Source organism: Asparagus officinalis, chromosome 5, assembly GCF_001876935.1.
Source record: "Asparagus officinalis chromosome 5, Aspof.V1, whole genome shotgun sequence".
Lineage (NCBI taxonomy): Eukaryota > Viridiplantae > Streptophyta > Magnoliopsida > Asparagales > Asparagaceae > Asparagus > Asparagus officinalis.
In genome coordinates this window covers 29,248,312-29,268,643 of record NC_033798.1, presented here as the reverse complement: position 1 = coordinate 29,268,643, position 20,332 = coordinate 29,248,312, and the positions used below count along the sequence as shown (strand labels likewise).

Here is a 20,332-nt window from a genome sequence, read left to right as displayed (position 1 = left end):
TGTACAAGGATTCTAGGGCTTATATTCAACCTTCCACTAATGAAGAGGATGACGAGAGCTATATAAACAACTTCAATGAGCCAAATACAGCGATCGATGAATTCTCATACCCTCAAAACGTAGTGTTTGAAACGGATGCTCCAACAACTCGGACAGACATTCCAAATATTATCACAGACATTAATAGGAGCTAAACAGCAATTATTTGTAATCGGGCTTCATGTAACTTTTTTTAGTTTGCAAATTGTATAATAAAAACTTTAATATCACTACTTGTATCTCAATTACCTTTTGGACGATATAAATATGTAATATCTTATTTTGTATATTCAGCTTGCAAATGCCTACAAACTTGATGTGAAATGAAAAATTTAGTAACACAACAATACATATTGTTTTTATTTTCACCAAGCCAATTTGCATCTATGTTATATTAATTTATTTTCGCCAAGCCAATCCACTGAGGAAGAGCCTCCGAGTTCAGGAGAGATGTCAGGTATAACTTAGTTTAACTTACGTATTTTTATTCATGATATATGCACAATGATAATTTATTTCTTTTATTTTTATAGGTGAGGGTGAGGAAGAGCCGACTCACATACCATTATATGCAGATCCTCCAGTTATACTTCGAGCATACATTCCTGGGATTGAGCGCGGGCCCTTACCAGCATGTGCAGAGGGGTACAGACTCAAGCAGAACGAAAAATACATGCTTGCGAAAAAAAGATTAGATGAATGGGCCCCACAGATTGATGAGATTTTGTCTGATGCAAAAAATGAAATCAGACAAAGATTTGGTGAGTTTGATCAAAAACTTAATCAATTCCAGAATTTTTCTTCTTCCTTTTTTAGTAAATTCTAAGAGCTTAAGATTGATTAAATAAAAGTGTTGATATATCTATTATTTTTTTTGTAGGAGAAAAACTTTACCAGAAGAAAGGACGCCAAGGAAGTGACTTTAAAAAAAAGTTACCACCGGATGGTTTTCGAGCAATTGTGAGATGGGGACATAATGGGATTCCAACCGGACAGTGGGCTAATAACTTCAGCTCATACCTTGGATGTTTGATACAGAGGGGTGATAATGTGAATCCCTATTACGAGGCTTGGGAGCAGCCATTTCATGTCCTGGAGAGTATATATCGAGATTGTTGGGTAAATCTTACATTTAGCACAATTATTTTTCAATTCTGTCAATTGTCCATGCTTAACTATATTTTATTTTTTAGAGATATTTCAACATCGAAGACAATCCCGTAGGGTGGGAATTTTTATTTGGATACCAGGGAAAGTTCAAGCATTCTCTTCGGGAGTGGAGACATGAGATAAAGAAGAAATGCTTTGATTGTTTCACTCACAACTGGGAGAGGATATACAAGCGAGATAAGAGGGTTGAGCCTGAGCACTTAGCTGCACTTATAATATTGTGGGGCCAAGAGGAGCACCAGGTAAATATGTATAGTAGTTAATTATCATCAAGTTATTTATCTGAAACTAGTGATATATTCCATTGTATATTATACCATGCACTAAAATTCTCTTTGTTCATGTTGAAGGAAAAATGTAGGAGAAATAAACTTAATCGATGGAAAAAAGATTATGATCATCATACGGGGACTACTTCATTTGCCCAGATTGAGGATCAATTTTGTAGGACAACGGTATAAAGTCTTTTAATAATCATTGTATATTCTCTCCGCTTCTTAGAATATTTAATAAATAAAACTAATAAGTATATTTTTAAATCTCAGAACGCTCCCTTTATCCCACTACCAGAACTGCACAGGAGAACGATGGTTCAATTTAAGAAGGGGTACGATGACGATGAGAATAGGAAACAAAAGCTAGAATTGGCGAAGAAAATGCAGGTTAACTAATTATCTTAGCTCTTATTAGCCTGTTATCATGTTGGGAATTTATTGTTTGCACTCTTCTTTTGGTCATCTTATTAATTAGCCGAGTTACCATGACCCATTCGTATGAGGGGCTTGCTTGTTAGGATATAACAATGCATAAGAAATAACATATTGTAACATGATTGATCTACTTGGTTTTATTCTCGAAAACCTTTGAATTGCTAATGACAAAACTTTTCCTATCACCTTACAAGCCAAAGCACCCTTCAACTATTTATTAGCACTTAACACCCTTCTTCACATGTACTTTTATGTTGCACAAAACACCCTTCACATGTACTTTTATTTTACTTGTTCAGGTAAATATCTTTTATTTTTGAAAGGCCAATTCTTAAATTTATTTTTTTGACTTCTAGGAAGCTCTGGAAAACACATATTCTGAGGTTGTTGCACAGAGCCAAGAGCCCCTGACTAGAGAGCAGAATTATAATGTGAGCCATCTAGTTTGTGGACTTCCTAAAAAAGGGAGGACCAGGTGGATGGGAGTTGGAGCTCAGAGGGTGTCTACACAATTCCAGCCTCCGTCGATTTCAACACCATCGACTATGCCATCGGGGCCCTCTTATATGCCGCAGGAGGATTGCACTCAGCAGGCGATGCAGCTTGTTTCCTCTGTGATGAGTATGTTAGATGGTCAGATTCCCGAGGAGATGTGGGAGGATATTCAAGAGGAGCTTATGCGAGTGATCCAGCCTACTGCTACTTTTGCGATGGTTTCTAGGCAAATAATGAAATCTTGTAGATGGCGGGTTCCTACTCGGGTGCAAAGCCAGATTTTGAACTTCTTGGCCACTCAAAAGGCAGTTACTGGTAGTGGAGAGAGTAGCAGACAGGTATACTTATTATATTTGTACAACATAATTACACACAATATTATGTGATTCTAAATTTAAATTATTTTGTTGTTAGATTGGAGATGATACTATTGAGAGCACGAGTCGTAAGGATGGATCCGCCAGTGGCAACGCGGACGATGACATGGATACGGCAGATGACCTATCTTAGTGAGTTATATCCTAAACTCGTGTTTGAATATTGTGGACATCTTTATAGTTGAGATTATGATACTCGTGTTTGTATCATAATCTCGTGTTTATAGTGTGGACATCTTTATATTGTGGACATCTTTATAGTTGAGATTATGATACTCGTGTTTGTATCATAATCTCGTGTTTATAGTGTGGACATCTTTATATTGTGGACATCTTTATAGTTGAGATTATGATACTCGTGTTTGTATATTGTGGATTTAGAACTTATGATATGTGTGTATTGTTTGTTGTGAAAATTATTATTGTGGATTTAGAACTTATCGTGAAAAGTGAATGTATATATTTCGATTGTTTGTGAAAATTGATTGGATGAGAGGTTTAATTGGGAAAATTTGGATTGTATTCATTGCGAGAGCCCGTCAGCGATAGTCCTTTCCTGACGGGACTATCGCTGACGGCGTATCCTTGACGGGACGCCGTCAGCGATACGTATCGCTGACGGGAAATGGGGCATCGCTGACGGGAATGCCCGTCAGCGATACATGATTTTCCACTAGTGATACTAAATTATCAAATTAAAAATAACAATATCATCAAGTCAAAGAGACTATGTAACAATTTGGATTCTCTATTTCTTAGGTGACTCGTCCTAAAGAATTCAAATACGGTCTAGTGCTACACATCATAATGTGTGCTTATGACATACATGTAGGCTGTCTAAAAATCACAATGGATAGCTAATCCCTATTAAGCCCCGACAATGGAAGTTACAATCAAACGACTTTCTAATTACTACATCCGCATCTACAATCGCTACAAATACGACCTCATCTCTGAGATGATTGATCTTGATGGCTGCGACAACAACATGACTAATATTATATTAGAAACTATTAGAGATGTTGATGAGCAGTGTAATGATTTTAGAAATAAAAGGTTGGACTTAGTTGGTGAGTTGCTTGGTAGAGAGCTGTGGGCAAATATTCATCTAAAAATCACAATGGATGATTGATCCCCATCAAGTTCCAATAATGGAAGCTACAGTCAAATAGCTTTTGTGCCGACAAACGAAGGTTGCAAATAGAGGACTTTTCACACAGATCGAGAAGAGTTACAATTCAACGACGCTTCCGACAGCTGATGAAAACTTTATTCAGTGGCCTTCACAATCAACAGTGAGAGTTACAATCTGACAACTTTCATATCCTATAACAGGCAAAGATCAATAAGCAATAGCCTTTGCAATGTTATAATGGATGAGGTTACAAGTCAACAACCTCTCTTAAAAAGGTAGAATTCACTTCTGCGTTTCTCAAATCCAAAACGCACACCTCCTGTGCATTCTCCAGCAGGCACCTAACTCTGCAAACATAGAGTTAAAGCCTAAAACGCACACATAACGTGTGTTCTTCAAACAGACTCAACTATGTGCCCCAAACTCTTGACGCAGAGTTGAATTTCAATACACAAGCGACCTGTGCGTCTCCAAGTCTAGAACGCATGTGGCCTGTGCGTTTCAAACCTTTGACAAATGTTTAACTCTGCGTCTCAGGCCTTAGACGCAGAGTTAAGGCCCAGAACGCCAAATTAGGCGTTTGACTTATTCAAACACAAGTCGAACGGCCTCAAAACCGTTATCCCACGTCCTGAGGGATTTTCGTCCACTTAGGAGCGGATTTAGGGGTTAGTTATACCCCTAATCCCCCTATAAATAACCGACTTACTCAACTGAGTAAGAGGTTGACGTGTGCTGGCATTAAAACCGCTTAAGATTAGTAGATCTCGGCAGCTAAACCGCACAGAGGAGGAGATTTCTCTGAAGATTAACAAACTACTCAGTAGTTAGCAAATCAAATCTGAGGGGATCCCTTCATCAACGGCGAATCAACTTGGCTATCAACCGAATCTTCAGTTCTAACAACTCTGTTACAGAGTTTCAACTCGCTCTGAGTTCTGAAACTCCTTTAAGAGTTCGTAATTAAGCTTGCAATGCAAGTTAATTACACCAATCAGTTATTCAGTTTTCATCAACTCTTTTTAGAGTTTCCAACTCGTTCTGAGTTCTTTACACTCGTTAAGAGTTCTAAACCGAATTCATCAAACAAGTCAATCGTTCTCGTGAGATAGTACGGTCAGATCGTCAACGGAGAGCAAGTTCGACGCAAGCACTCGAAGGAGGTACTCCATCGCTACCAAGAAGAACCCAGTCTTAAACAAAGGGGAGATTCAAATTTGTTCTCCTCTCTTTTGTAATCGTAATCCAAATTGTAATCGATTTTAAGAGAATACAAGTCAATTTTTCTTTCATTGTCTTTTTACATCAAATTTTCCACAAACAAAGGATGACGACTCCACTGGGGACTAGCTTCTCTGACGAGGAAGTGGTGGCACAATCCGACGTTCACCTCATTGGAACCACCGTCGAAACTCTCGTCGTAGAGTTCGACCAAGCCAAATATGAGGAGGCCCTCTCCTCTGGTTCGCTTAGCCCTAAAGATAGGCGTGATACCCGCAAGATCTCTAAGGTCGTAACTACTGCTAAGATGCCGAAGAAAGCCCTCTCCTTTGGCCAAGACCTTAAACTCGCTCTTCTAGTTGCAGATGCTACACCCGTATCAACACGACGTGTAATAGGTTGTAAGAGACCTATAGTGGAGGATCATCCATCCAACGCCGACGACGCTGCGGCCAAGGTGTTCAAACAAGCTAAAAAAATGCCGCTCGACGAAGGAGAAGATCTATACGCCAAGCATACTTGCGGAATAGCCGAGCTACAGCCCAACGCGAAGATTACGTTTCTGAGCCTTTGCCCGAATCGTGCACTTCTGCTCCAGAACGCACACTTCGTGGCAATGAACCCGATTATGAACCTCGGGTAATCCAACTTAAACGTGACCCATAGTGGCGCGTTGTTCAATCCAGACGCACACCTCAAGAGTGCGTCTCAAAACGTGACCTTCAAAGGCACGTTCAATCATCTAAACGCACACCACAACTATGCGTTCAATCAAAACACGACCCTCATAGGTCTGTTCAGTCAACTAAACGCACACCACAACTGTGCGTTCAATCAGAATACGACCCTCAGGGGTCGGTTCAGTCAACCAAACGCACACCACAAGTGTGCATTCAATCAAAACACGACCCTCAGGGGTCTGTTCAATCAGCCAAACGCACACCACAAGTATGCGTTCATCCAAATCAAAACCCTCATGGGTTTGTTTCATCATCAAAACATACACCACAAGTGTGCATTCAGTCAGAAAAAGATCCACAGGGGTCTGTTTCATTAGTTAAACACAGTCCTCAGCCTCGTGTTTATAAACCTAAATGCGACCCTCGTGTTTCTTCTCAAGAACACGACATGGTCCGTCGAGTTCAAGAGAATCAACATGGATTTAAGGTTCATATCCAACCCACCCAGGTGCAGGGGTTCCATCTCCACCCTCACGAGATTCTTCCCAAGTCTCTGACTTGCGTAAGCTACTGTCGAGAGGAAGGCCAACACAGCAAGTAGCACATTCATACCAATGTGAGCGGCTTATTTCTGCCGTCCTCTCCGAATGCAGCTGTTGTTCACCTACGCCTAGGCAATCCGTGTTCAACAGATTGACGAATGACGTTAGACTTGCTAAACGACAACATCTCCACAAAAAGAAGACCTCTGAAATTGAATATCCCAAGGTTACTATCAACATGATCGGCAGAGGAAAAGCCTCGCATCCCGATTCTGATGAGTCACAAAGAAGTCATTCCCTAACTGTTCGGGAAATTTGTGATGAGTTCGAGGGAGTATACCGACACACTCGGACTCGGACAGGAGCTATCCGTTTGGTCGACTATCAAAAGTTAGCTAAGGGGATTACGCCAAGTGATGAACATTCGGCAATAGCCGAATCTCAATCTTCAAGCTCTGTCGGAGCACAAGAGGTTTCTGCTTACATTACGGGAAACCCCGAAGACCTAGCCAAAAGAGTGGACAAACATCACGTCATACTCCAAGTGCAACAAGAGACACTTCTTCAGATGAAGGATATGTTGGCTCAGCTCCTGGCTGAAAAAGGCCAAAAACCTGAATCTTCCCAGAGGACAACGTCAAAGGGAAAGCAGAAAGCACACAAACATTCGGATCGTGAGACTCAGAACCTGGAATCCTCTTCTGAAAATGAGAAGGAGATGGAAAAAGAGCTGCATCCTCAGTCCTCTAAGGTGGATGAACTAGAAGCTCGCCTTAACGCAATCGCCAATAGAAGCGAACTCTGTGAAGAAAGAGTGGTACGGCCTTATCCTGCTGAGTGGGATACAACTCCCTACCCACCGAAGTTCAAGGCCCCTACCTTGCAACCGTTCGATGGCACAGGATCACCAAATCAGCACATCTACTACTCTAAGTCTCAAACTAGAGATGTGGTAGCAAACAACGCCATCCTGACTCGGCTATTCATTGGTACTCTTAAAGGGGTTGCTTTCGAGTGGTTCATGAAATTGCCTGCCGGATCTATTCAGAAATGGATAGACTTGGAATGGATTTTCTTAGCCAGGTTCTTCGAGGATGACACGAAAGTCTCGGTCCCTACCCTTCTCGCCACCAAACAAAAGAAGGGAGAATCTATTAAGACTTACGTAGAGAGATTCGCAGCATGGTATTGCGATGCCCTTCAGGTATGACCCAATCAACTTTGGTTGAAACTTGCAGGCATAGCTTACAGACACAGCTCCTAGCTCAAATGGGGGTAGCCGAATGTCGCTCCTGGAGATAACTAGTTTTGCAAGGAGAACAAGCCGAAGAAATTGTTGCTCGAGTCAAGGCTGAAGAAGTTACACAACCCAAGCTGCTGCAGCAACGTAATTAGAACAATGCTCCTCGATCCGGAAAGGAGACTTTGGCGACTTACGCCAACACGCGAGCGCCACCACCTACCAAGCAAGGCAAGACACCGAATCAGCAAAGAGCGCCCAAGCAATATTCATTTAAAGAGCATGTAGATACCTTGTTCCAGTTACTGTGGAAGAATAACAAGCTACAGCTTCCCGAAATCAAGAAGCCGGGTGAAGCAGGAAAGGTGGATGATCCTAATTATTGTCACTATCACAGGATCCTAGGACATCCTACCAGAAGGTGCTATGTATTTAAAGACATCCTCCAAAATTTGGTGAATACTATTGTGCTCACCTTGAAGCCAGAGCAAAAGACTGTATCCACTAACATGATAGCAGTCCAATTCGGTGACTTCCCTCTGGTAGCGGCCGCAGATGGTGTTGTCCCCATTCATAAAGGAGAAATACGCCTGAAAAACACTGACTTGTATAGTCATAAGGACAGGGGGTTGGTACCCCTCACTACCTAAAAAGGGGAGATTATGTGGTTACACCCCGACCTGGTAGAAGATTGGCAGAGGACAAAAACTGCGTCCAAAAAGAAGGGAGGAAAGGTTAAGTCATCCAACATGATTAGCCCCTCTGTTAATGAGAATGATGACAACCTCAAACCTCTTACTGATTCAGAAGAAGAGAGGATTGCCCTGGCAGCATACCCAGGAGACAACCCTGGAACTCGGTCAGGAAAGGCTTACTTGAGAGACTACAATCAGAATGCTCAAGAAGCTGACGAACAGCCCCAAGACGCTGGGGGTTCTGTGCCAAAGAAGCCGGCCGATAAAGATGCTCAAGAAGCTGACGAACAGCCCCAAGACGCTGGGGGTTCTGTGCCAAAGAAGCCGGCCGATAAAGAGAAACAAAAAGAGCTCCGGTTCAACAAAAATCTTTACCAGGAACCCGGGGAGTCGAGCACTCCCTTCCAATTCAATTTCATGGCACAGCTGGCCAACATACCGGCCATGATTACTTTGTATGAGCTCTTGAGGTTATCCAAAACTACCAAGGAAGCTCTAATCAAAGCCTTAAAGAACACGGAAAGCTTTATCACTCAAGTCACTTCGATTTTCGAAGCTTCTGAAGGCTAATCTTGCCTTTAATGTCTGCAAGCAGCGAGGAGTTTACCCTGCATATCATTTACTTAGGAAAATATGCAGGTTAAACACAAGCACGACAGACCGCTATACTACACAGGGTATATCGGATCTTCTGAGATCAGTCGTGTCCAAGTTGACCCGGGTTCAGCGTTCAACATCATATCCTATAGGGTTATGCATGTATTAGGGATTCCTATGCACCGGTTGAACACCACCCAGACCACTATCTTCGGTTTCAACGCCAACAACACTCGGCCCCCTAGGAAAGATCAAGCTCAAATGTCAGATCAGAGATCTTAAGTCCGAAGTGACCTGTTATATCATAGACGCGGACACGTCTTACAATCTATTATTGGGACGGCCATGGATTCATGCAAACCACATTGTCCCGTCCACCCTATATCAGGTCATGAAGTATGCCAATGATGAGGGAGAGGTTCGAACCCTGATTGCAGAAAAGTACCATTCCCGAGGGGTGAAAAATTTTCACACCGACTCCGTCTTCTATCTGGAATCCCAAAAGAAAGAAGATGTGGACAGCGGAAAGAAGCTGACATTGAACCAGATCCTGAAGAGGATTGTCCATGGGAATTGAATCTAAATATAATGGATCAGGATGAGAGTCATAATAATGTACCGAGCGAGGGTGAATGGTACATTAATGAAGATTTTATTTTGGCGGACTTGTCTGATGAGTCATCTAATAATGAACAAATAAAGAATAATACTGATGCAGGTACTAACGTGTCGCGCACATTATGCGTGGAGGCATCACTCATGTTGCCAATCAAGTCATCTTTCGCTTCAAATGAAGAAGTAGAAGATGTGCAAAAGGCTTTCTTCAAAGTCTCGTCCAAAAGAAAAGGGCAGAAGCCGATCTGTTTTGATAAAGTCAAACCCGGACAACTCAAACGAGGAAGTTCAGAAGAAGATGACAGAGTTCCTCAATTCTATTACCACGAACCCAATTCTATACATTTAATGAAACGAATGAGATATAACTTTGATGAAAAACATGGTTTAAATTTCGAGAAAGGTAGGCGAACCCCAATCCGAATGTCTCTAACCCCTGAAGGAAAACCTCCGGATTATTATTAAAAACCAGAAGAGGCTTAGGTTATGTCACAACTCCCTCTACCTCAGAAAATGAAATAAGTAATTATTTGCGTCAAGATCACTCATCCGGAACGTCTTCCTGGGAATGTAATGTCAGTGTCGGACCTTTCTTTAAAAATTTGACTGTGAACATGGTTTTAACTAATCACCCAGATGAAGACGCAGGGGATGATGAAGAATTAATCGAATCAACCGACGATCCCTGGATCAAACGTCTTAACATCTTGTGGGATATGCGTTTCGAACAACGCGAATCACCCACTGAAGATAAAATGATCCAGGTCAATATAGGAGATGAATCTGACCCTAAGCCTATCTTTATAGCTGAAGACTTATCATCGCCCGAAAAAGAGGACCTTATATCTCTTATCCGAGAATATATAGATGTCTTTGCTTGGAATTATGAAGATATGCCTGGCCTAGACCCAAAAGTAGCCACGCATCGTCTCAACATTGATCCGGATGCAAAACCGGTTAAACAGCAACAACGCCGGTTTTGTCCAGAGATCATGGAAGCAATCGAATCTAAAGTTAAAAAGCTTATTGACTCGGGTTTTGTTAGGGAGGAACAACACCCGGACTGGGTGGCCAACATTGTTCCAGTTCTCAAAAAGAACGGTAAGGTCCGGATATGCATCGACTTCCGTGACCTTAACGCAGCTTGTCCAAAAGACGAATTTTCTCTTCCTATCACTAACGTCATGATCAATAACACCTGCGGATATGAAAGGATGTCTTTCATGGACGGATTCTCCGGGTACAATCAGATCAAGATGCACCCGGAAGACGAAAAACATACTGCTTTTAGAACACCACTAGGGGTGTATTGCTACACAGTAATGCCATTCGGCCTGAAAAACGTAGGTGCAACTTATCAACGTGCAATGAACGCCATCTTTCACGAACACCTACGTAAGAAGATCGAGTGCTACGTTGATGATATAGCAGTAAAGAGCCAATGTAAAGGTGATCATCTTACAGATCTGAAGACAATGTTCGAGATTATGCGAGCACATCAGCTGAAGATGAACCCGAAAAAATCGTTCCTCGGAGTATCAAGCGGAAAATTCCTGGGATTTATCGTTACCTCCAAGGGAATTTCTCTTGATCCGGAGAAAGTGCGTGCCATCTAAGATATGCCACCTCCGAAGAATCTCAAAGAGCTCAAAGGTTTGTAAGGCAGACTGGCCTACATTCGAAGATTCATATCAAATCTTTTAGGGCGTTGCCAACCTTTCTCTAAGCTCATGAAGAATGGAATATCCTTTGTTTGGGATGAAGAGTATCAAAAAGCATTCGAGGAGATTAAGAGATATCTCACTCAACCGCCAGTTCTCGTGGCCCCAATAACAGGAAAATCATTCCTGTTGTATGTGAGAGCCATGGACCATTCTCTTGGGGCTTTGTTAGCCCAGAACAACGATCAAGGTTAAGAGCAAGCCATCTATTACCTGAGCAGGACCATGATGGGAGCCGAACACTGGTATAATCCGGTCAAAAAAGAATGTCTCGCCTTGGTATTCGCGATTCAAAAGATGCGACATTACCTAGTTGGACAAACAATTCAAGTCATCTCCAAGGTGAATCCCTTGAGAGTTCTGATGACTAAACCATCATCTCTAAATTGCCGACTCGCAAAGTGGGTCATTCTCTTGTCACAATATGACATGCAGTTCATGCCTCAAAAGGCTGTCAAGGGTTAAGCACTGGCAGACTTCTTAGCCGATCACCCAGTATCGGGAACGTCTAAGTTGTATGAAGAATTACCTGACGAAGTCGCTGAAGCTTCTGCTACTCAAGAAGCTACGCAAGTGTGGAAGTTATTCTTCGACGGTGCGTCTAGAGCAAACCCTCATAGAGCAATCACCGCAGGAGTAGGAGTAGTATTAATCTCTCCGAACGGTCACGTAATAAGGGGATTTTTCCTAATCAAACCTTGTACCAACAATGTAGCCGAGTATAATGCTCTGCTATTAGGAATACAATTTACTGAAGAACTTAATATTCAGCACCTCGAGGCTTATGGTGACTCTCAGCTCATCGTTAATCAAGTCTGAGGGGAATACAAAGTACGTCATGAGGATTTGATCCCGTATTACTTCGCAGTGCTAAAGCAAGCTCAAAAGTTCGAAGGTTTCTTTATCAAATATATACCGCGAGCTCAGAATGCGTATGCAGATGCTTTAGCCTCCTTATCAACTTCATTAGCATTGCCACCGGAAACTGAAACAATGATTCCAGTCGTGAGACGCAAACTATACTTTTCCAAGATTCCTATGGAGGAATACTCAGACATGGAAATGACAGGAGAAGCCTGTACAATCTCTATGGAGTTTGAATCTAGGGATTAGCGATTCCCGTACATCGACTATGCCATATATGGAATTCTACCCGATGACCCTAAGGAAGCGGCCTCTATCAAATGAAAGGCCCTCCGATTCTATTATGATGCAGTCTCTAAAGTCCTGTATCGTAAGTCACATGATGGAGTCTTGCTTTGATGCCTCTCTCGGAAGGAACCAAAAGAGGCCCTCAAAGAAGCTCATGACGGAATGTGTGGGGCTCATCAGCCCGAAGTTAAATTAGGAGATCGCCTCCGACGAATCGGCTATTATTGGCTGAAGATGTTCTCAGATGCAGTTGACTACGCTAAACATTGTCACGCATGCCAAATTCATAGGGACTTCATCCACCAAGCACCTGGGAACTTACACCCCACATCGGCATCCTGGCCCTTCGAAATGTGGGGTATGGATATTGTGGGACCAATCTCCCCTCCGACATCCAAAGGACATCGGTTTATTCTAGCTGTGACCGACTATTTCTCCAAATGGGCGGAGGCAATCCCGTTGAAAGAAGTCAAGACTTCAAATATAATCAAGTTCATCAAGCATCACGTCATCTATCATTTTGGAGTCCCGAGGCGAATAGTTCACGATAACGGGACACAATTTGTCAGCTTTGGGTTTCAGAGATTTTGTGACAGATTCAGAATTCAAAGTGTCGCATCTACAACATATTATCCGCCAGCGAACGGTCTTGCAGAAGCTTTCAATAAAACCATAGTGAAGCTCCTCAAAAAGTTTGTTTCCAAGAGCCGGCGCGATTGGGATGAAAGACTCGGTGAATGTCTGTGGGCTTACCGCACAACGGTGAGGACCCCTACAAGAGCTACACCATTCTCTTTGGTATACGGCTGCGAGGCTGTATTGCCATTAGAAATCCAGATCCCTTCTCTGAGAGTCGCGGTTACAACTGGACTAACATAAGAAGAGAAACATCAACGACGTCTGCAAGAACTTGAAGCCTTAGACGACAAACGACTTCAAGCTCAGCAACAGATCGAGTTATATCAAGCCCGTATTTCGAAAACCTACAACAAAAAGGTTAAGGAACGGATTTTCAAGAAAGGCGACTTAGTTTTGGCCAACAGACGACCCATGGTGATGACACACAAAACCAAAGGGAAGTTCAATCCTAAGTGGGAAGGGCCCTTCGTAATAGAGTCAGTCTATTCGAATGGAGCGTATCACCTCATCAATCAAAAAGGAGACAGGCTCATGATGCCAATTAATGGGAAGTTCCTTAAAAGATATATCCCGTAAATCATGTAGCCCCCTAAACCTCAGCTAAATCAGGTTGGGGGTTGCATATTTATAGTGTAATTCTATCTTGTATTTCGTCATGTTAACACCACACCTCTGACGATTGAAATTTTATGGAATTATTCTAAATAAGTAGTAAAGAGAATTTTGATAGCATTTGCATTATTTTTCACTGTCCTGAATCAGATTTCAACCAAAGAAACGATGAAAAGCAAAATGATATTATTTTCATTCAAGATTGTTAATCTAAATACAAATCGATGACAATTGAAATGAAAGCGATACAAAATTATTCCCTAGCTAAAAAGCGATTCATGTCCTAAGCATCGGGGCTCATCAGTCTAAAAGACTTGAGTTTAGATTTCAGCGCCAATATTTTCTCCTCACGAGCCTTTTTTACTTCCTCTGTTATCTTGCTCTTGAGCTCCTCTTCATTTGGTGCTGCCTCTACAATTTCCCGCCTAATCTTGTCGGCAGCGACAAGTTCATCGCAATAGCCTTTGAGAAGTCTGTCGCAGTAAGTAGCTAACCCTTTTAGAACTTCCATGTCACCGGTTAACTGAGAATTTATCTAAGATAGCTCAACACCAGCACGAGAAAGTTCTGCTGTAGTATCTCGAAGACCCATAGCAAGACTGCCCATGTCCACTTGTACTTGGAGATGTTCCCCACGCAGGCTGGCAATACGAGATTCTGTCTCGGACAGACTCTTCTGAAGAGCCTCTTGGTGTTGCGTTTTCAAAACTTTAGCCTGAGACAAAGCTCGATCCACTTCAGGTCCTATGTCGTCACGTTGTAGCATTGAAAGGAATTCCAATTCATATTCCAGAATAACAATGCTCTCACGATAATGGTCGGTCCATAATGCATTCCCCTGGGTCTTAATCTTGGCGAGACACTCCAGCAGATGGAGTTCAAAAACTTTGAAACTCACGTCCCAGAGGCTAACGACATCGACAGTCATTTGCATCCAATGCTCTAATTGCTCGATAAGCTTCCTCAAAGTTTCTGAGCTTGGGGGTGGAGCAGTTGGATAAATAAAGCAATTCGCATAATCGGTGCGAGTGGGACGATGGATAGCTTCAGTCGGGCATATCTGATGCTGAGCTAAGGGTGGCAGGCCCCCGCCCACCTATTGTCATTTCAGGATCGGGAAGAGCAGTTGGAAGCATAGTATCCTATTTGATCTCAGGAGGTGCGACAGGTGCCGACCTTATGGCATCCCCCATCAATTTGGCTTTATTAGAATTCTTAGCTGCAACGGGTTTTCGCTTCCGAATCCTCTTCTCATATTCGCCTTCCTCCTCAGCAGTAAGAGCCCGCTTCCCTGATGATCTCAAGGAGCGAGGCTCAGGAGGGAGTGTTCTCTCGAAAGCTTCTTTAGTATCCTCTTCTTCAAGAAGCTCGGCAGCGGATAACTCCTTTGGGATCTCCTCGATTCTGGCTGCCTCTCGTTCGCAGGACAAATAATCCTCTATACCTGGTAATCGAGTCCTGGCAGAACCACTTCTCGATTTATAAAGTTCCCGGATCTCATTTATGCATGAAGTATATATATCATATTTGGGGATTCGAGAAGCTTTGTCGAGCCAATCGCGGACGATAGCATAAAAGATCATAATTGTTTTCCAAAGACAAGAGTTGTCTAGCCCGGACTATGTATACAGTCGTCCATGTGGCTGATTCAAGTCTTTGCACGAAAGGAACAGACGTTTCACTATCATGTACAATCCCCGTCATCAAAGAGGGACAATGCAGCACAAACCAAGCCACTAAGTAAGTATAGGGCATTGGTGTGCGGGGTTGAGAAGTCTTCAAAACTTTCTTCCCAGCAACATTCATCTCCTTGACGTCGAGAAGATCAGAAATCAAATCCCGTAAGCCCCTCTGTAGGCAACCTGTCATTGCAGAGAGAAGACTTAGAGGTCTTCCGTGAGCCAAGAGAATGGCTGGGTAGACTACCTCAACCAAGATTGATTCTGGTGGCTTCGTCGGCACGATACACCGCTTCAACCATAACATCAAGAAGCCAGCAAGGAGGACCATGTCAGAGATAGGAGTTGCAGCTTGATGATGAAAACTTTCAAATTCGCTGTCAGCTTCAAACCCATCTTCCAAGCACCTGTTCCTATAAATAGCATTAGGGGTCTTGATGCGAGCTTTGATGCTCTTAGCAGAGCTTATAGCATGATGGGTCACCATCAAGTCTTTCTGACCCAGGTTCTGAAATAAGTAATCTACCCAGGCAGTATGCATAAGACCACCCCCACGCATCCCAGCGACCTGAGCACAGATGTGGAAATGACATATTAACTCCCAAAAAATGCTGTATATCTCTGGATGAGCAGTCTTCAAGAGGGAAAGTTCTTCAGTGGTTGGAATAAATCCTTCATAGGGCGTTTGCCCGAAGGATAGTCCCGATATTGCATGCATCTCATGGAGAGCAAATCCCAACTTCCCAACAGGTGTGAAAAAGGTGCAGCTATCCGGATTGTAACGCTCCATTATATCAAAGAAGCAGAGATAGTTCTGAGTGATCCCGCGTCTTGTAGCCTGTACTGGTATCGTAAGGCCAGACTGAGTAAGAGGCTCCTTAAGTTCTTCCAGAACAAAATCCACCATCCGGGTCCACCAGCCATCTTCACCAGAAAATAACCAGCCAGGAGAACGGAAGGCTTGTGTGGGAAATTCACCTTGAGCAACAATAAACTGGCGCACGAAATGTTCGCTGGAAGAGGTGTCTCCTGAGCGAAGCCCTTTTTCTCAAAACTGCCAGGTCTCAGACCTTTGAGTTGTCCGCCAATTTGAACACGAGAGGATCGACCAGATCCAAATAAGATGTTCTCCTTCTCCTTGACAAGATCGAAGGCCAAGCCCCTACGACCACCGACACTCAGGAAATATGAAAGCGGGTACATTCTCTTCATGCTTGGAAGAAAGAGCAACTGATCATCGACTCTTTGCAGCATCCGGGAGTCTTCTACATACCCAACTTGTCCATCGGCGGATATATGGTCTCCAAACAAAAACTAGGGTTTGACAAATTGATCCAGACCCGCAGGGGTTTCTAGATCCAGATCAGTGATCAGAGCCCTAAGGGTGGAACACCTGGCAAACCTAATTAAATATGCCCGCTCCAAGCTAGGAAAAGTGCATAAAGGAATCTCCCTGCAAAGACCAAAAGCTCTCCCCACTTCTGGATCATCAGTGTAGTTGAAATGCTGCTCCGGCAGAAGTGGCACATTGGGAAAAAGCACTGTAAAATCAGAAGCAATAGTTAGTAGCAGAAATAGGTTGCTAACACGAAATAAACACGAAGGATAAATTCTACGTGCCAAACTTTAAATACATGGGCCAACCCTTGTATCGATACTTAAACGCAGAGGTGAAACCTTGCCTTGTAACACTTGAACGCAGAGGTCGAATCCTACGTTATAATATTTAGACGCAGAGGCCAAGACCCGCGTTCAAAATTCATACCCAAACATAGGAGTCTTAACTCTAAGTTTCCTTAAACGCAGAGTCCTAAGTCTGCGTTTTCAATTTTAACACAGAGTCCTAACTCTGCGTTCCCAATCTTAACATAGAGACCTAGCTCTATGATTCCTAAACCCAGGGTCCTAAGTCTGTGTTTTCGATTTTAACACGGAGTTGTAACTCTGCGTTTCTGACAGAAACGAGTCATCTTCCTCGTTGATGAGAACCCATCTAGTGTTTTTAGAAAACTTGTCGAAACAAGTTGCCATAGCCGCCACTTACCACAGCAACGAGGTCCATGCGACAGCAACAGCAATGTCGAAGCGCTCATCAAAGCAGCGACATCGCCGGTGTTCTCGGCCGGCGACGCCTCCAAAGCCGCCTTGGCGACCTTCTTGGAACCCGAACTCATCCTCCTGGGAACCATGCGGGTGGTTAATCGGAGAAGACAGAGTTCGTCGGGGAATTGACCGAAATTCAAACGAGAAATCTCGTTCTTGGAATCAAGCCAAAAGAAGAAAGAGTCAAATGACTCTTGATGTAACCTTACAGGCTTATTTATAACAGCCGTCAAGCTGTTAAATCGGTTCGGGACTCTAAGAAAGAATCCCATCCAATTATGAAACACAATCTTCTGCGTTAATCGATAAGATCGGTTAGATCTTAACGCAGAGTTCACTTCTGCGTTTAAGTCCCAAACGCTAGGCTTAGACCTGCGTTATAAGAGTTCTTAACTCCGCATTTCGAACCTTCAACGCAAAGGTCACCCTTGCGTTGTGAATATTTAAAACAAAGGACACACCTTTGTATTGGCAAAACATGATACTTATTTCTTAAGTTCATGAACTCTTTTAACATGGCATTGTTAAACTTCTGTATTTCCTCAACAGAGTTTAAATCCTCGCAAGGTTAATATTACACCTCAGATGAATGTCATCCCTACAGAGTTTGAATTTAGCTGACATCAATACCTATACGGCTATAATTCCTCTGTCAGAATCCACATATCAATTCTCATCAATGGAACGATAAGTCTTCAAAATTATTCAAACCATGATCAACTTACTAACTCTCCCCAACAGAGTAGTAAATATCCACTTATCGACTCTCTCTAATAGAGCGATAAGTCCTCAAAATTGCTCCTATCGTAATATTCTTCTTGTCACGTTAACATTACACCTCTGACAAAAATCCACTTATCGACTCTCTCTAATAGAGCGATAAGTCCTTAAAATTGCTCCTATCACAATATTCTTTTTGTCACGTTAACATTACACCTCTGATAAAAATCTACTTATCGACTCTCTCTAATAGAACGATAAGTCCTCAAAATTGCTCCTATCGCAATATTCTTCTTGTCACGTTAACATTACACCTCTGACAAAAATTCACTTATCGACTCTCTCTAATAGAGCGATAAGTCCTCAAAATTGCTCCTATCACAATATTCTTCTTGTCACGTTAACATTACACCTCTGACAAAAATCCACTTATCGACTCTTTCTAATAGAGCGATAAGTCATCAAAATTACTCCTATAGCAATATTCTTCTTGTCACGTTAACACCACACCTCTGACAAAAATCCACTTATCGACTCTCTCCAATAGAGAGATAAACCCTCTAATTGCCCTGATCGTAATTTCTCGCATGTCAGGTTAAAATCATACCGCTGACAAAATTAATCTATTGACTCATTCCAATAGAGCGATAGATTCCTAAATCTCTGACACCTCTAACCCGTTTGAACCAGTTAATCCTCCTACGAAGGAATAACGAGTGTTCATATACCCATCCCCAACAAGTTAAAATTTTTCTGGGATTATCTTAGATGATAATAAAGGAAATTTTAAAAAAATTGGGCATTTTCCATATAGTTTCATTGTTGCGAGTCAGAACACGACGCATGCAATAAATAGAGACAAGTCAAAATCACTCTTTTTATTTTGCTCAGAAATATTAAGGAGTGATACAAAAACCATGTTCTTATCAAGCAAAAAGAACGATACATAATTAAGCCTCTGGACCAGCAAAAGTGAAAGACGAAAGTCGGGACTTAATAGCGGATAGTTTTTCCTCATGAGCGGCCTGCACCATCACCTCGGCTTTCTTCCTAAGTGCGCTCTCGTCTGGCGCAATTGCATTAGCTTCTTTTTGGATAAGTTCGAGGTCCTGCACCGACGAACGATAGGTGGCATAAGTCTTCACGCTTTCTAGGGTGAGACTTTTCAAGATTTCTTCCTCTCGTGCGAGCTCAGCCTCGTGTCGAGCCAACTCCACCTTGAGACGATCAATTTCTGCACAAGACGTCTGTATGGCAGCATTAGAAGCATCCACAGCGTGCTGTTTATGAATGCATTGCCCTTGTAAAGATGCAATCTCAAGCTCCCGTTCAGTAATATTTTCCTGAAGAGTTTCATACTGACGGTTGGCTTCAGCCTTGAGACCATCAAAAACTAGTGTGGTCTGGGCAGTAAGATCGGCATGATGTAATTCCTCTAAAGCCCTCAGATCTTTTTCCAACCAAGAGATAATCTTGGAGCAGTGCTGGAACCATCGAGCGTCGTCCACATAGCGGATGCTATTCAGGGAGTTCATGAGTATTGGCTTGAAAGAATCAAATGAAGCTCGTCCGGCACTAACCTCCTCAATCGCTATCTTCATCATATCTTCCAACGGTCGTATAAGAACTTTAAGAATGGAAGGAATGACCACTGGATTTAGAGACTTCACAGGAGATGTCGTGGGGGAGCCCAAAATCGTAGATCTTGATGCAAGAACGGTGGGTGACGACCGTGAAGAGGTCGGAGAAGCCATCGTGATGTCCAATTGAGAAGGACTAGAAGGAAGGATCACGAGTGCTCCTGTTTGGGCTGAGCCTGGCGCATTCTCGGTTCCCATCGATTTGAGGGGAATCGTTAGCGAAAGAGGTTCTTCTAGCAAGGAGCTTGTCGTCACAAGCATCGGTTCAGAGGGAGGAACGTCTGCTGCTTGTGGGTGAAGAGACGATGACGTATCGGCAGCCTCACGAGTTGGAGAACCTACACAAAAAAGAATAGTCAGTATAAAAGAAAGAAACACCAGATAAATCAGAGTGTGTAATTTCTACCAGTAGGATAAAAAGGAAGATAACCGGACGCCTTGTCAGAAGAGAGTGGTGGCGGATCAGCCCAACCAGCGGAATCGTTGTCACCATCGCCATCCTCCTCATCAGCATCTTTGTTATGAGAAGAGGTTCCATAATCTAATGGTT

At 42.8% G+C, this 20,332-nt stretch overlaps 1 protein-coding gene across 1 annotated transcript; it reads left to right on the top strand.

The window, feature by feature from the left end:
• LOC109841653 lies at positions 469-2,924 on the top strand. Its single transcript, XM_020410602.1, has 8 exons — positions 469-496; positions 573-800; positions 920-1,158; positions 1,233-1,451; positions 1,560-1,664; positions 1,755-1,871; positions 2,276-2,752; positions 2,829-2,924. Exons 1-8 carry the CDS (start codon positions 490-492, stop codon positions 2,922-2,924), a joined length of 1,488 nt encoding a protein of 495 aa, XP_020266191.1. The 5' UTR covers positions 469-489.

Excerpts from the sequence above, each read along its gene's own strand:
- LOC109841653 (XM_020410602.1), top strand. Across the intron at positions 1,452-1,559 it reads GGGGCCAAGAGGAGCACCAG|GAAAAATGTAGGAGAAATAA; the intron begins GTAAATATGTAT and ends TTCATGTTGAAG. Across the intron at positions 2,753-2,828 it reads GTGGAGAGAGTAGCAGACAG|ATTGGAGATGATACTATTGA; the intron begins GTATACTTATTA and ends TTTTGTTGTTAG.